This window comes from Mastacembelus armatus, chromosome 9 (genome assembly GCF_900324485.2).
Source record: "Mastacembelus armatus chromosome 9, fMasArm1.2, whole genome shotgun sequence".
Taxonomy (NCBI): domain Eukaryota; kingdom Metazoa; phylum Chordata; class Actinopteri; order Synbranchiformes; family Mastacembelidae; genus Mastacembelus; species Mastacembelus armatus.
The window spans coordinates 2978078-2995129 of record NC_046641.1 but is presented as its reverse complement, the minus strand read 5'-3'; the positions used below and the strand labels follow the sequence as shown (position 1 = coordinate 2995129).

Genomic DNA, 17052 nt, shown 5'->3' with positions numbered 1-17052 from the left:
TCATACATGGTGTTCTGTAGTACAGGGCCTACACAAGGGACTGTCCTCACCCCATTCCTGTTCACCCTCTATACATCAAACTTCACCTACAGCCATGTGAAGAAACGTTCTGATGACTCAGCTATTGTGGACTGCACCACTGTTCAGCTTAAGCTTGGGAATGGGGAAGGTACCACAACTGTGGAAAACACAGTGTGTGTCTTACATACTGTGTGGTACCAGTATGTAAGACACAGCACCCAAAGGACCTGAACAGCTACAGGCCGGTGGCACTGACATCACACCTGATGAAGACCCTGGAGAGGCTGGTCTTTGTCCATCTCCGCCCTCTGGTGAGCTCATCTATGGACCCACTTCAGTTTGCTCACACCATCATCCACTTCCTACACAAAGCTCTCTCTCACCTGGAGAAGACTGGGGGCACTGTGAGGATCATGTTCTTTGATTTCCCCAGTGTCTTCAACACCAGAGTGGGTATAGATTACCTCACCAATCATCCAGAGTATTTGAGGGCACAGGACTGTGTCTGACATAGTAGCCTGCAGCACAGGGGCTCCACAGGGAACAGTCTTGGCACTGTTCCTCTTCACCCTGTATACTGTAGACTTCATCTACAGCTCACTAAACTGTTTCCTGCAAAAGTTCTCTGATGACTCTACAATCGTCTGCCTTATTTCAAACAAGGATGACAGGGAGTAGAGGACTGATCCAGGACTTTGTGGACTGGTGCCTGCAGAACTATCTCCAGATCAATGCAGAGAAGACCAAGGAGCTGCAGGTGGTCTTATGCAGGCGCAGACACCCCTCAGCAACACCAGTGAACATGGGAATGGGAATGGACATGGAGAGAGCGGCCTCTTTTAAGTATTTGGGTGTTCACCTCAACAATAAACTGCACTGGACTGATCAAGAGGGCCGGCTCCCCCCTTTATTTTTTTTTCTTCTTTTTCTATATCAATAAAGTGTATTTAATCTAAAGTGTCAAAGGGACAAATTTATGTACATGTATCTGCATGTTGGGTTGTTTATGTGATACACTATTTCCATTTTCTTGAAGCACTTAAGAGTTAGAGTTTGGAAAAAAGCTATTGGCAGAAAGGTTTGGCTGTGCCTCATCTTCTATTTTCAATGTTATTAAATCTAAATGTCTGTGGAAGAATGTTTATTTAAAGCCATGCCATTGTTTTATAGGAAAACCATGGAACATGTGGCTTCACAGACCCAAACTAAAATCCATCAAAGATAACTGTTTGTTTCACTCACCTCAGGTAAACATATGAGAAAAAAGCAAAGGCGCGTTGGAAAACTGCTGCAATAAAAAATAATTTAGAACAGAGCCCATGTTTCAAAGATGCCAGCTGATGACACTATGTTGCATATGTGTGTATTTAAAGTGCTATACGATGGCCTAAATGCAGTCAAAAATAACACAATAAAATGATAAAATAAAAGATGAAGTCTACTGAACAGCAAGAAGTGGTTGCTTTATAACTCAGACCTTTATTATAACTGAACACGTAAAGCCCATTGATTTTTAAGTCCAAGTATACTGTCTGTATACATTATGTAGCTCTTCTTCATCTACTGTACCCTCAGAAAACAGAGGACCAGTTTGATAGCACCAGTATAAGATGTCCAATAAAATAGGATTCACACACATCATTGTACAAACATAATCTTTTTAGAGAAGAAGCAGAACTGTAAAAAAAACAAACTTCAGCGACAGTAAGTTACTAATGTTCTGTTATTTTAAACGGTGAAATCAGAAACAATTTATCTGCAACAGTCCTATGATCCTTTGGTAGAGGCAACAGAGGAAGAGGAAGACACACGTTCAGTAACATTTAGACTGAATTGTCATAAAGTACAAATCCAAATGATTTTTAAAATGATCATTAATAAGCTTATAGTTATGTCTTTGGTAAAACAACAGAAATGTCCTGTAGCCTTTCAGTTTTGATTAACAACCTAGTTAACAACAGTTTGAACATAAAAGATTTCCTGTGGTAACTGTCGCTTAGAGGCTCAACACAAATAGCATTTTTTACTTGTGTTGGTAGGTTTTTAAGCTGTGTTGCATCTGTCGCTCCTACAAACTGATCTAGTGGTTGGTAGCTTGTTCAGCTATATGGTCAGATATACAAAACGATCACAAAACTGAAGGGATTGTGTTCTTTTGACTGGAACGTCTCAGGCTGCTGTGTAGCTGTCAGCCAGCCTTAGGTAAGTATAAAGGCTCTGCTTTAAGGTCTTTTCACAAGCGTTACACAAAATAATTAAATCAAGAAGTATAAGGCATTAGTAAAGAAAAGAAAAACTATTTTGATTATTGAAAGAATTATGTGTAAAGACACTGAAAAGCAGTTTATCACTGCCCTCTGTGGCTAGAAGTTTCAAGTCAGTTTAACTGGCTGCGTGTTGATAATAAGTGTGTTCTGTCCATGGAGGTTTTAAGAGAGCTGGATACAGTGTCTCTGCTCAGTTGTGCTACCAGTTTTACCATCATGGATCAACTGTGGTATGGCAAAACAAAATAAAACAGAAAAAAACAATTTTCCATATAAAACATTATTATAAAAGAGTAAACTAACTTTAATACAACTGCAAACATGGACTGGTTTTACTCTTTCTATTAACCAATGAAGGTTTTATATTTCTAAAACTTTCTCAGGTCCTAGAAAAGTGAGTTTTATTTTTGTGATGTCATCACAAGTCATTTTGCTTCATGGTGAGCAATTTTTGTTCAAGTAAGCAGGTGCAGTCTTTCAGTCTGGTATTCAGTTCTGATAATACATCCATGGATCTCTTACACTAGTAACCACAGCCAATAGTGATGTCACAGTTTACTGACAGGCCCTGGATCACACTTCTACATCACTCAAGCGGAGAAGTTAAATGACTGGAGGTAAACAAAACCAAGATTTTACGGTCTGATAGGTGCAATAAATATGGACATTTTGTAAAAGGCATCTAACAAGGGGAAAATAAACATGAGGTCAAACCCAAAATACTGCTACATATCACAAAGAGGAAAAGTTATGAACATATGAAAACAGCAAGACATTGTCTGGGAGCTAAGCTTCTCCCAGGTGACTATTTGGAAGACAGTAAAACATGACTCAGATCTGAATGTTTAGCTTTTCACTAACTGAGCACTACACTATGAGATCTGCCTCACTTGTGAAAACAAAACCTTTTAGCTTACATTATTTTATTCTTGGACAAACTGAGACTCATCTCAGCACACTTTGCACCACCACTTCATCCCAAAGGACGTGCTCTTTGAAATGTGAATTTCAGACTACAGTCATATACGTGTACATGCAGAGCAGATCAGAGAATAAATGCCCCTTTTATTTTTTAAAACAAGCGTTGGGGTATTTCAAGGTTCTTGAGCATGTAATGTTTCAGGCTTGATAAGAGTCTTACAGCTGGAGCAGGTAGTTAGCACTCATGATTGGTGATGAATGGGCAGTTTACTTTTTAAGGACAGTGAAGGTGTAAAACCTGTCCCTTCAGCTAAATATTTGACATGTGAATGCACATTTGCCTGTGTAACATAACCTCAGTGTTTGTGGACTTCAGTGTGTAAGATGCACTTCATAAAACTACTGAAATGTACTGCATTTATCTCTAAAATATAGACTGTTTTTGTTGTTACCAACAATTCCTCTCAGTCCTCAGGTGACCTCCAAACTCTCCAGGGTGAGTTTTGAAAAAAAGAACACTCCATCAGGGCTCTGTTAAAGTGCTGCACTTTAAAGACGACACATTCTTGATGACACTCCCCAATGCTGCACCTTCTGTAAAATACCTGCCATTTCCCAGCAGGTTCAATTAATAATTCATTCAAAAAAGGCATGCAGAGAGCTGTGCTGTTCTCTTTATTTTAACTATGGAGGCTGGAAATGTTGTTAAGGCTGTAGCTGCCTCTGTTTGAACAGGAATGAGAATCAAATATTCTTTTTGCTGGAAGAAAAAAGAGAGTGAGGGGTGGGGCAGCTGGGAAATCTGCTGCCACGTGGATGAAAGACATAAAAAGACGATTTGACCGGGGCAGGGCTGGCAGAAGGAGTATACCACTGGCAGAGATATGTAGTGGTTGGTGACCTTCAGACTGTCTCCTCACTGGAGGCAATTGCCAGTGGATTCCTCTCTGCTGCTACGCCTTTACCTGTGGGTCACCTGGTTGTTGAGGAGACCTGGGAACGTCTGCTCTGATTCAGTGCTTAATGAGCCACCTTGGAGAGCAGGAGAGACACAGTTACCAACAGTTTCAATCACTTCGGTTTTCAGGTACGATACATGGATAGGATTGTTGCCCTGGAAAATGCTCAAACATGCCTTCACTTAGCATAGCAAGTACACAAAACGATAATGGATGAGGAAAGTAAAGCAATTTTTATTGTCTCTCTTGGCTGTTACCATAAATACTGTAATATATATAACACTAGGAAAGTTCACCTTGATCTTGTAGGAGTAGGCTACTTGGGGACAAAATATTAAAAAGCTGTTCCCAGAGCTTCCACGAGTGTTAAGAGAAGTATGTGCTCAGGTGCTCACATCCATTTAAGGGAAAACTATGTGCTGCAGGCTACACCCTGCAGTCTGTTGCTGCTATGTGTGGGCTGTATCACCCATTTTTGATGTACTGTTCTTAATCCTCACTATGAGAGCCATCTGAATAAAGGCTTTTAAAAAGGTTTGTTTCATTATCATCACAAAGCTGGCAAGGTTGGGATTTTGAATTATCTCCAAGTCGTTCCTTCACTCCTTTCCCCACTGCTACTGAATGTTAGACAATTGTGTGCTCTTCATGACAGTATAACTATGGAAGCAAAAGGATTCACAGAAGATGCACAGTGAGCTGCAGAGTGACACAAGTGCCAACCTACCGTTGCACAGAATCCTGTGTATACAGTATTAGGCATGTGGTCATAATGTTATGGCTGATCAGTTTATACTGGTAAAATTTCTCAATCCTAATTGGCTTTATCGATGCCCCTAAGGCCTTTGACCAGGTCAATCATAAAAAGCAGTTTCTAAAATTGAGTCAAAGGGATGTGCCTTACAGTATGATAAGCATGTTGGCATACTGGTATGCCATTCAGAGTATGGGACAGCCCTTAGACAGTCAGTATGTGAATGACTTGTCTGCTATGAAGATGATGTAAAACTGGAAGCATAAGTCTCATTAAACCAGCTTATGTTTGCTGATGATCTGGCTACTTTTTGTAGTAGCAGTGATGGATTTCAGCAGCTGTTGAATATATGCTCTAAATATGAAGTAAATTATAATACGCAATTCAATGTAGTGTATGATATGTAGCACAAAAGGAGATATGGATCTTAACCTTGCAGACTTTCATGTCTGTAACAAAATAAAATGTTTGTGGCACATAGAAAATTTTCTGTGTTCACATCAAATTATGATGAGTCTTTTTTGAGAATATTGCACTCCTCTATACTGGGATACACTAAGTTTATACAGGCATGTTTACAGAGGTTCTACGTTGCCCACAATGACTGTACATGGATATTTGATGTATAAATTAATTTGTTGACTGACCGATTCTCAAAACGTCATTATTGTGCAATTGTCAAATCATGTCATACAGTACCTATTGTTCAAGGCTCGCACAAGGAGCAATACTTTTTGATGTGTATGTGTAGGTATTTTGATGTGTTGTGTTTTAGTTTTATTTCTTTTTTAAGGGACATTCATTCTGGTAAAAAAAAAAAAAACAAAGTTTATAATGATGATATAACAGTGGAATATAGTTCAATTTTTATATCATCAGCTTTATAAGGGCCCTATATGTTAGAGATACTCCTCTGAATTACTGTGTGGTCTTACCATTATGGCAGCTGTACATCCACACACGATGGCCATCATATCGACATCTACATTTCACAATGTTATTGCTGTAATCTGTCTCTGGCACTTCATAGTTTGGATTAATTACTATCTGTAAGAGGGAAAACATGAAAAGCCGGTGTGAGAATAATTTCAGTCTTTATTTAAAGAAAAATAAAAACAATGAAACATGGGAAACATTACCTGGAAGATGTAATCTCCAGGTTTTACATCAGTTATGTCGACCCACTGGCAGTCAATGTCATGCCTGTAGGTATCCCAGCAGCTTACAGTGATACCCTGCTCTCCAAAGTTAGCACATTCATACCTTTTTTCAACACCTGCAATTAGACAATGTAAAAAAATGATGATAATGATGCCATGTACAAACAGTATATGATGTTTTAAAGTTGCATTTTACATTTTTTGATCATTTGAATGCAGTCAAGCAAACTGTAAACACAACATCCTATAAATTTGTGTCATACAGACACACAGAGACATGTATGGAAATGTGATCAGTAATAATAAAGTAATGAAGTTGCTGGCCATAAAACCAACACAATGAGCTGACTGATGTTAAAAGGCTGCAGAAATCGCAAGAAAACAGGAGACAGTCACAGCTGTTTGACCCACTGTTAGAAACAAAATATTGATACTGTAGATTTGTTTTTAAAGCCCATTATTGGCATTGATTGTTTCTGCCACATTTTTTCATGTTGAAACTGGGAAACCTACATGCTTCTCACCTTCATCACACTCTGAGTCCTCCAGGCAAAAACTTGCTTTGTGTCCTTCTGCCACTTTGGTTCCATTGAGACTGAACAAGTCATAGAGCGTAAACACCTCCATGCTGTGATAATGCCTACACACATTTACACACAAATGTAAATATACAGACATAGAAAGTTTGAAAAGACCACTACAAAAAGAATGACACTAGTTTCTGCTAAAGCCAAGTGTAATTGGCTCCTGTAAATGGTTTGGTTTTGGCCTATGTGCTCTGTCTAATTTTCACAAGCTCTGACGAAACAGTAATGCCAAAGATTTGACAAGTGGAAAGCTGGTAGCTGTGTGAAACTGGCTGAACTGTTCCTCCAGTCAATACAGGAACCAAGGAAATGTAGGAGTGCAGCACTGTGTAGAGTAGCTCCTTACAGGGCCGCACAGTGTATGGGAGAGGAAACCTCTCCAGGTCAGGTCATGACTGCAGCTGAGTCATCTCTCTTTCTGAATCGTATCTAACTTGAGATGATGTTTCTGATTATTGAACTGACTTATCTGCCGCTGGTGTTCAAAATCAATAATCTAAAACAAAAGATTACAAAAGACTTCATGCTTGTGTGAGTAATAATTAAGCAAAGATTTACGTTCTGTAATTTAAGCAGACTACAACTGCTCCACAAATGAATGACAACTGGTGTCATAAATACTACGCACACTCTAGTATGCTCATTGTTCTGTAAGATGGGTCGCATACTTATATACGTTTTGAATACCAAGATGGATTTTCTTTCACTGTGATGTTTAAATTCCTTTAACTCTTCCTAGCATCTAAAGTATTTGACTTAAATATTCAGAATTAAGCACCACCACATAGAAAAGAGTCATGGTACTCTGTGACACTGACCTGTGACATTCATGCCACACCCAGGAATTTCTGCTCGCTTTGGGCCTGAAGTCAGCCTGGCCATTATTGTGGATCTGGGAGGAAAAGCGCAGCAGGCGGCGGTAGGAGTTGGCTGGTGTCTGGCCGGAGGTGGAGGTCAGACAGTTCTCCTCATATGCACACTGCAGCATGAACATTGGCCTGTCCTCCATGTAGGTGGTCTGCTCTACCACTTGAGGATTCAACACCAGGTCAGGAGCCGCTGTGGACAGTACAAGCAAAGAAAAAAAGAAAAATAGGCAGATGGAGACAAAACCTATTTAGAATGACAGAGAAATGAGAGGCAGAAAGAAACTCTAGCCTGGCATGTAAAAAGTAAATTAGGTTTCTGTTTCATACTGCAGAGCCCTCTTGTGATTCAGGAGGGATATTGGTGTTTAGTTATGCAAACACTGCTCTGAGACAGAGATTCTCCAGAGGCAGAAATAATTTCATTTGTTGAATTAAAACTCAATGTGCAGAGCAAAAGTAAAAGCTTTTCAGTGTGAACGTTAGCTGCAATTAAAAGTAGACTTGTCAACTCAGTTTTCATTATTCAAGACTATGCAGTGTGTTATATCCACAGGGGCAGAGACAAGAGCTGCAACAATAATGTTTCGAGGGCACATGCTATTTTTAATACTACTATTACTACTATTACTACTACTACCACTACTACTGCTGCTACAACTACAACTACAACTACAACTACAACAACAACTACAACTACTCATAACAATGATAGTAATAATAAATCTTATTCATAGGCACCTTTCAAAACACACAGGGTTATCTGACAATCCAGATTAAATCATCAAAATTAACACACAATAAAATGAAAACATAAAATGAACAAATTTTCTCTGTATATGATATAATCACAATAAACAAAGAATTTGCATGATCAAAATGGAGAGAGAGTTGATGTTATAGATGTCAGGGAGGAGTGAGTTTCAGAGGCAAGGGGAAGAGCGGTTGAAGGCTCTAAACCATAAAAAGCCTCCAGTTAATCCAGAATGCTGCAATCAGAGTCCTGACAGGAACTAGCAAGAGAGATCATATTTCTCCTATATTGGCTTCTCTTCATTGGCTCCCTGTAAAATCCAGAAGAGAATTTAAAATCCTTCTCCTCACATACAAATCCCTTCATAATCAAGCTCCTTCATACCTTAAAGACCTCATAGTACCATATTATCCCAATAGACCACTTCGCTCTCAGAGTGCAGGCCTACTTGTGGTTCCCAGAGTTTCCAAAAGCAGAATGGGAGGCAGAGCCTTTAGTTATCAAGCTCCTCTCCTGTGGAACCAGCTCCCAGTCTGGGTTCAGGAGGCAGACACTCTCTGTACTTTTAAGGCTAGACTTAAAACCTTCCTCTTTGACAAAGCATATAGTTAGGGCTGGCTTCAGGTAACCCTGAACCATCCCTTAGTTATGCTGCTATAGGCCTAGACTGCCCGAGGACCATCGGTGCACCGAGCTCCCCTACCCTAACATTCCCCTCCCCTCCTCTCCTCCCTCCTCACATGTATATTCCACCATTGAATGTCACTAACTTTGTGCTCCCCCCCCCCCCAGTTTGTGATCTCTCTCTCTCTCCCTCTCTCTCTGTTCTCTCTGTACCTTCTGCAGGTGTCCCTGGTCCTGGAGCTGTATATCGCTGATGTGCAGTTACTGTTAGGTTTTTTCTTCCGTTAAAGGGAGTTTTTCCTCTCCACTGTCACCAAGTGCTGCTCATAAGGGATTTGTTGGGTTTTTGTCTTTGTAAAGTGCCTTGATATGATTTGTATTGTGATGTATTGTTTTACAAATAAAATTGAATTGAGCTGAATTGAATTGAATTAAACCTTATGTGGTCAAGCAAGCAGCTGGAACAGTGAGGTGAATGGAGAAAGAAGACCTATGAGCACAGGAGGATGTGTTGATATGTACAAGTTCAAAGAGATACAGAGGAGCAAAGTTATAGCTGGCCTTAAATCTTAGAATCAATATGTTATTTGACCAGGAGCCAGTGCAGCTGTGGAACAACAGGTGTGATACCGTATGATTAATGAAAAGAGTTTCAGTGGTGATATGAGCAGCACAGTTTGGACCAGTTGAATGTATTTCTGAAGAAGATCAATGAGTAAAGCAATTACAGCAATCAAGGCGGGATGTAACCACAGTATAGAACAGAATGGCAGTACTACTGGGCGTAAGAAATGGATGGAGGCAATTAATGTTGTATAGATGAAAATATGCAGACATAGTGCCATTACTGATATGAGCTTGAAATGATAGCGGACTTTTGAGGATGACACCCAGACTCTGAAGGGAAGGGAAAACTGAGGAGTTATCAATGGTAAGACAAAAACTATCGTGACATTAATCTCTCAACAACATTCACCTACTGTACAACAACATATGAATTTGTCTTACTGTCAGAGCATGAGACTCCGGCGGCATTGCGTCCACCTCCTTTTGGGCAGTTTAGGTGGTCTCCATGGTGCAGGCAGTGGGACAGAGACATCTCAGTTCCAGAGCAGCGAACACCACTCATCACCACAGCATCTGCACTCACCTCGCCTGGCCAATACCACGTCTCCTGTCATGAAAATATGACCCACAGTTCAGAGCTGACATTAGACTGACACCCATTAATCACTCCCTTCTGACATGCACTATGATCGATTACATTCTATAAACAAGGATGCCAGCTGATATTGATTTTTAATAAAGCTTGATCATCTATAAACCTATTGTGTTGCACTTCAACTATGATAAATCCCCTTCACAGATCACATTTCATACCTTTTTAGTTTTATTTTTGAAGTGTAGGAGTCTTAGTTATTTACTCTTCTTTCTGTTTTAGTATCATCCAAATAAACTCTTTGAGTCTTTATTTTTGTGGTTTTATGTTACTGGAACACTACTTATAATGCATTAATGTGGATATGACATTGAAGGCAGACGCTGCACATCTAAAAAGGCATCATATTAAATACCTTATAGGTTTATGCAGATTGAAACTGATGAGAATCTGTAAAATTACTATAACCGAAAATAATCCATAGATATAGTGGAGCCCTTGAAATGTAGCAGGATAGAAGTATAATGAAATACAAATGCATCCAAACTGGACTTAAGTAAGTAAATATTTGAGTAAATGTGAGAAATCAACAGTTTCAATACAATCATTATTAATTGATCCCACATTGCCATACAGTACTTTCTATCTGCCATTATCTTACCAGCAACATGAATTTTGGGATAAAATAGGATGCCACAATGACACTGAACAAGGCAAGACAAGCCAAGCTTACCACAGTCCCACTAAATATTTAACTGTGATGATACCAGGCAACCATTTGTGCCTTTTTATAGAGGAAATCAATGAAAGCTCTCCCAACCACACCATGAATTGTTGTGAAGCAAGGTTAATCTTCACACATACAGCACTAGAGGGCGCACGGCCTCCTTACACAGCGTCAAGGGTGGGGCATTACATTGCATTGATGATGTGGCATTGAAAATCTAGTATATCATCACAGTATGATATATATATATATATATATATATATATATATATATATATGTGTATGTGTGTGCGTGTGTGTGTGTGCATGCGTGCATTGTGATATGATTATAACATTAAACAGATGCCTAGTACAAGAGATAGTCCCTCTCACTACTGTGATTCTATAATAAGCATTATTTTCCATAAGCCTCTGCTCTTCCTTCCATGGCTCTGCAAACATTTTCAAAACCTGTTAGTATGAACCCCCTCTCACTTACTGTTATTGTAATGATGCTGCACTTTAACCTGCGTTTCAGACATGCAGTTTTTGCTAAACAATGAAAAGAGCTCTTTTATTCGAATGCTCGTGTAGGTGTAGAGTTTACAGTCAAGAGTGTTGAACATCATAGAACTGTATCATTTTAAGCAATAACTGCAACATAACACAGCAGTGGACTTTTGTGGGACTGTATGGAAGTATATGTCTGCCAACATTAGAAGAAAAAAAATTAATTAAAGTGACATTTTATTTTCCATCCATCCATCCATTATCCATCGATACCCTCACCGGGGTTACAGGGATCTGCTGGAGCCTAATGAATAACTAAAATTAAAAATCAAAATAATTATATAAACAAAAGTAATAATACAACAATTCTATCAGGTGTCTTCTGGGAAATCAGCCATTAAAAAAATAACAATAAGGTAATTTTTCATAGAAATTAGCTAAAATCAGGAGCTAATTCAAATTCAATCACAAGTAATATTATTGTGATTAAATTTTAAAGTTTTGGTTGCACACTTTTTGAAAATGAAAATGTAAACAGATATTTGAATTAAAATTTTTATACTATTTTCACTTTTTCAAAAATGAAAATTGCATTTCCAATTTTGCATGTACAGTGCTTCCATAGATGCATCCTGCCCTAAAAATATCAATAAACACATGTAAAAAATGGCAGATACACAGTAAGTCTAAGTGTCTGTCTCATGCCACCAAAACTGATTACTGTACATTACCATATATAAAATTATACAGCACTGTTGCCTCACTGTAAGAAGGTTCCTGGTTTGAAACCCATCAGGGGCCTTTCTGTGTGGAGTTTGCATGTTCTCCCTGTGCTTGTGTGGGTTTTCTCCAGGTACTCTGGTTTCCTCCCACAGTCCAAAAACATGTATGTCAGGTTGATTGGTGACTCTAAATTGCCCATAGGAGTGAGTGTGAGTGTGTGAGGTTGTTTGTCTCTATGTGGCCCTGTGATGGACTGGTGACCTGTCCAGGGTGGACCCCTGCCTTTCACCCAGAGAGAGCTGGGATAGGCTCCAGCTGATCCCTGTGACCCTGGTTAGGAATTAGCAGGTATAGATGATGGATGAATAGAAAATTATCAAACCTTTTCATCTGTGCCAGGTTTGCAGTTTTCTACAATAAGATTAGTTTTTCTGAAAAAAAAAAACAACCCTTTTTCAGCTTTCAAGAGTACAATACAATATTAATTAGATTAGATTAGATTCAACTTTATGTGTAATGACAATAAAGTTGAATCTAATCTATTTAATATTCTATGCAGTACAACAGATGCAAATCAGTGTTCCATTTATTACGTTTACATGTGGGACTGTAGAAACTAAAAAAGCTATGAGCTGCAGTGTTTAAAAAATCAAGTGAGCTTTGTTGAATATTTTTTTAGGGTCTCACATGGCTCCAGGTACAAAATCCTAAACTACAGGAAACTGACTGCAGACATCTTGCTTAGTTTGGTCTTATGGATATCAAAATGGAAAAAGACTGCAGTGCTGTATTAAGGGTAGAAGAGGAGGTAGAATTTTCTTGGCTTGGTTCAAGAGTATTTTAGTGGGGCAGGCAGTTACTGATGACCCTCTGGATAAGAGTCAGTATAGAACGTTCTATTAATGCTTGTCCTAATCCCCAGCAGTCACTCTCACTAAATAATATTGACATGCATAGTTTGGTAGGTCATTTTCATTATATTGCATTATACATTGTAAATTGTTTCAGAATGAAAACTACACTGATAAAACAAAACTGTATTATTTAAGACTTAATATGACAAGATGGAAATATAGAAAATAGAAAATAGAAATAAATGTTAAATGTTCAAAGATGTAAATGTTCAAAAGGTTAAACTACATCTTAAACTTATCACATATTAGACAGTTAACGTTTATTGTTTTGATGAAATGTACTATTTTGCACTACATAAGTAACTTATTATAAACTGTTAAGTCTCCAATAATTTTCTTCCCCTCTCAGCTGCTCCCGTTAGGAGCCCCGACAGCACATCAACGTGATCTCCATGATTGATTTGGCTCAACTTTTATGCTCAATGTCCTTCCTGACCCTGACCCTCTTATTTACTTGGGCTTGGGACTGACACAGGGACCGCACTACCTTGTGCAACCTCAGTGGCTCAGTCTAGTCTCCTATCCAAGTTCTACCCAGGCCTGGTGCTACTTAGCTTCCAAGATCAGACGGGATGCTAAGTCTCAGTAATGAATTTATAATTAATTACTTGGGTTTAATGAAGTAACAAAGAACTCTGGAAATCAGTGTCTGAAACCATCTATAATCAGCAGCAAAGTGGTATTTATATGGTAGTGTGGTTAAAAAAAAACGTTTCCTGGAAAACCTTTGTTTAGATATACTGTACAATACATTGTTTTGTTTTGATAGTTTGATTGACTGGTAAAACCAGAGGCTGACATCCTCTTGCCTGGCTGCTGTGACAGGTACCTGGAAAGCATTGCTGGCAAATCCCAAGCCCAGCTGTCTGCAGACCACCATGGCCTCCATGGTTCCCCAGCCTTCACTGCACACCGTCCCCCACACCAGAGAGCCATTTCTCTCCACCAGCACCTCTACACGGCCCTCATAGGGGTTCCGACCTCCACTCAGACGCAGCTATTTGCATGAAAAATATAATAGAAGGGAAACATGGCTTTACAATTTACTTCTTGGGGGATCAACATGGATCAAAAATTATGTAATGGGTAAAAGGAGAAACAGCTGTTCTTTTATGCAAGACAAACTGGCCAATGTTGCATTCTGATCGTATGAGTGAAACAGAGCTGAGACTGACCCTCTCCTGGAAGCCCATAGCAGGGATGTTACATCTGACGGCTGCATCCTCCTCATGGCTGCAGCCCAGAGCCTCTTTGTTGAACAAGCAATCTGTAATGGACTTCTCAAACCCAGAGCACTTCACCTCATTCATATGTACTGGACCCATACCTGAAAAACACAAAATTTGTAAAAACAAATTATTACATCTAGTATCAAAGTGGAATAATAAACAAACTTACTATGATATTTCCAAGAAAGATAGAAAATATGCTGGACCTTGTTACTTTATTGAATGTCCGGTCCATAGAAATACGTAGCTTGTGTTTCACTTGTGTTTGCTGCGTTTCACTTAATCACATCAGTTTGAAAGAAAACAAATTTCAGGCAGGTGAAAAATACAGGAAAACATATAACATGTAACATTGAATTCAACCAATATGCAGCATGAACATGAAAATTTATGGGTAATGATGGTACAATGCATGGTAGTTAAAAGTCATGAAAAATCAAAATTAAGTATTTGTCTTTGTAAGAAATCCCAGTGTGTATATTGACATATCTATTACATAGTCACCTCTATTTTCTTGAATTTCTTCATTTTGCTTGTAGTACCAAACTGAATACAGTTTGGAAATACCAAATCAACTGTGAGAAAAAAGTAAGATTCAAAACATTCAAAAGTAAGAGATTTGTCTTCTTCAACCACTGAAAACACATGAAATGGCTCCAGATATTCCCTTAAGAAAGATGCAAAATAGGACCTAGATATGAATAAATTATATTTTCATATTCTATATAATGATCTGACATGTCTTCCCTTTCTGTTACAGTGTACTGTTGTTACCTGTGACTTTTTGTATTTTCCATCAGAGTTTTGGTTTTCTCCATAAAGAGGTTTAGCCAGTCAATAATGAAAAATCATGATGGAAAAAGATTTTTGGAAAACAAGCATTCCATCTGTTTTAACAATTTCCATGTCTAACATCACTGGAATGTGTAACAACGTACTGCATGTCCCTTTTTATGAAGGACAAACCTCTTATTTTGCAGTACTGCGCTCTATAACATTCTTTTGCAAGTTAGGAAAATATACATTTTGCACAGTTGTGCTAACAGCACATTTAAAATGCTATATATCACAGGGCAGATATCTGCTGCCTGTCTAATTTAGAGGCGGGTCAGTAGCACATTTAAGCTGGGTGATGGTGTAAAAAGCAAGGAGTCTACTTTTACTATAACACATACCACAAAGGAGCAACAAAGAATGCTAAAAAAAAAAAAACACTTCCTCTATGTATAGCCTGCCATCAATCCAAGCCATCTTTCATACCATAGAACATCTGAAAAGATGAAAGAGGTTTAAGTTGCAGCATAAACACTGTGGTGCCATCGTTGACTCTGTCTTGTAGAGCAAAGACTTCCAATCTTAATATATGGGAATCTTCACATGTCCTTGCACAGAGGTATCTTGAGCTCATACCAATGGATCCCCATGTTCACCAACCTGCACAATGAAGCTAATCTCGACCTGCTGAGCTAAACTGCTTTTATCGTCAGGTCTGTGAGTTCATGATACTCTGCTCAGTGGCACATGGGGGATGATATGAGCTGGAAAATTTAAAGGATAGAATTACTGCCTGAAATGTTTGGGATATGTGGTTTAACTACACAGTCATAACCTTCCATCCTGTGCCATGTAGGCAATGTACATGGACAGTTGTTCCATAGATAAAGACTGTCATCATGAACTGGGGCTGTTTCAGGTTTACTGTGTACTTAAGCCAGGCTGTTTTTAGGTATTCTGTATGTGACTATGCTGCTCATAAATCATGTCTTTACATCTTTTTCCATTGGTTGCATCACACAGCTGATTATCACAGGGGAAAAGGGTGTTGTGGCAGAACTGGAGGATGACAAAGGATCACTACAGCTTAGGTTGCAGGCTTGTTATTATGCAATTGCTTCATTTAAAGAACCCTAAAAATCCTCAGAGTTATGACTGCGGGAAAGCCCCTGCCCTGAATGTGCAGCAAGGAGGCTGGAAAAGGAAACTTGCTAAGTTTAAGTGATAATATAAAAGCAGTATACCTTGTCCAAGGCGACCTCCAGACAGGGCCTCCTTTGCTGTACCAAAACCCAGCTCTCGACACACCACAGTGGCAGACAGCAGGTTCCAGTTATCATCACATATGGTGCCCCACTCTCCATTTTTCAACACCTCCACTCGGCCCTCGCCTACAAAGGCCCCACCACGAAGACGAACCAACGGTTGCTGAAGAGGAAAAATTGAGACACTGTAAAAGACGTTACTGTAAAAGCCAAAATGTTCATAGTTGACAACCACATATTTAGATTATTTTGGTTCTGTCAATGCTAACAGACTCAGCTGACAGCTTGGAACACAAGCTTTTCCTTGATGAGAAAGTTGAGGCAGCAGAGTGGGTGGCTTTGTGTTAACAGAAAAAGCTTTTAATGCAATTCTCCCATTAACTGTTTAGGCAGACTGGAAGTGTTTAATTTTACACGTTAGTGGCATATTTTAGCTGCTGATCTGGAGCTATTTGCACCGACAAAGTACAGCCTAGACATTATAATGTGTGGGCTCTGGATTATGTCTTTACACCTCCTCCACACAGTAGCATTAACATCTGTGTCTTAAAATCTTTATCATTTGAAACTAATCCTACAAATCATCCACTCTTTGCACTGTTCTCATGTCATCAGGGTGTGCTGTATTCTATAAACTGATGACCTAACTCTGGAGAGTCCACAGTCCACCATGGTCCTTGCTACACTGCTGGCTTTTTAAGCATGCTTCTTTAGGATTGAATTCAAAATCATTCTAATTACGTTTAAGCTTTTAACAGCTTAGCTCGATGGGTGAGTGATTTGCTGAGCATGCATCCAACATGGCTCTCAGGTCTTCTGGACAAGGTCTTCTGACCCTGGACAAAGTTTTGTTTGACAT

General features: G+C 39.1%; 1 protein-coding gene across 3 annotated transcripts in view; it reads right to left on the bottom strand.

The window, feature by feature from the left end:
- Positions 1-1477: 1477 nt before the first annotated feature.
- Positions 1478-17052, bottom strand: part of loxl2b (lysyl oxidase-like 2b) — a 39904-nt gene continuing 24329 nt past the window's right edge. The window contains exons 1-10 of one of the 3 annotated variants that reach the window (XM_026321364.1): positions 14659-15268; positions 14361-14432; positions 14101-14252; positions 13755-13922; positions 9922-10087; positions 7488-7728; positions 6607-6722; positions 6062-6198; positions 5858-5969; positions 1478-4241 (exon numbers count right to left, since the gene is read on the bottom strand). In XM_026321364.1, the coding sequence (XP_026177149.1) occupies positions 4171-4241; positions 5858-5969; positions 6062-6198; positions 6607-6722; positions 7488-7728; positions 9922-10087; positions 13755-13922; positions 14101-14250 (1161 nt within the window). In that variant the 5' untranslated portion in view covers positions 14251-14252; positions 14361-14432; positions 14659-15268 and the 3' untranslated portion in view covers positions 1478-4170. Of the gene's footprint in view, positions 4242-5857; positions 5970-6061; positions 6199-6606; positions 6723-7487; positions 7729-9921; positions 10088-13754; positions 13923-14100; positions 14253-14360; positions 15269-16172; positions 16357-17052 lie in introns of those variants that run through there. The other 2 variants (XM_026321362.1, XM_026321363.1) reach the window with 2 other exon arrangements.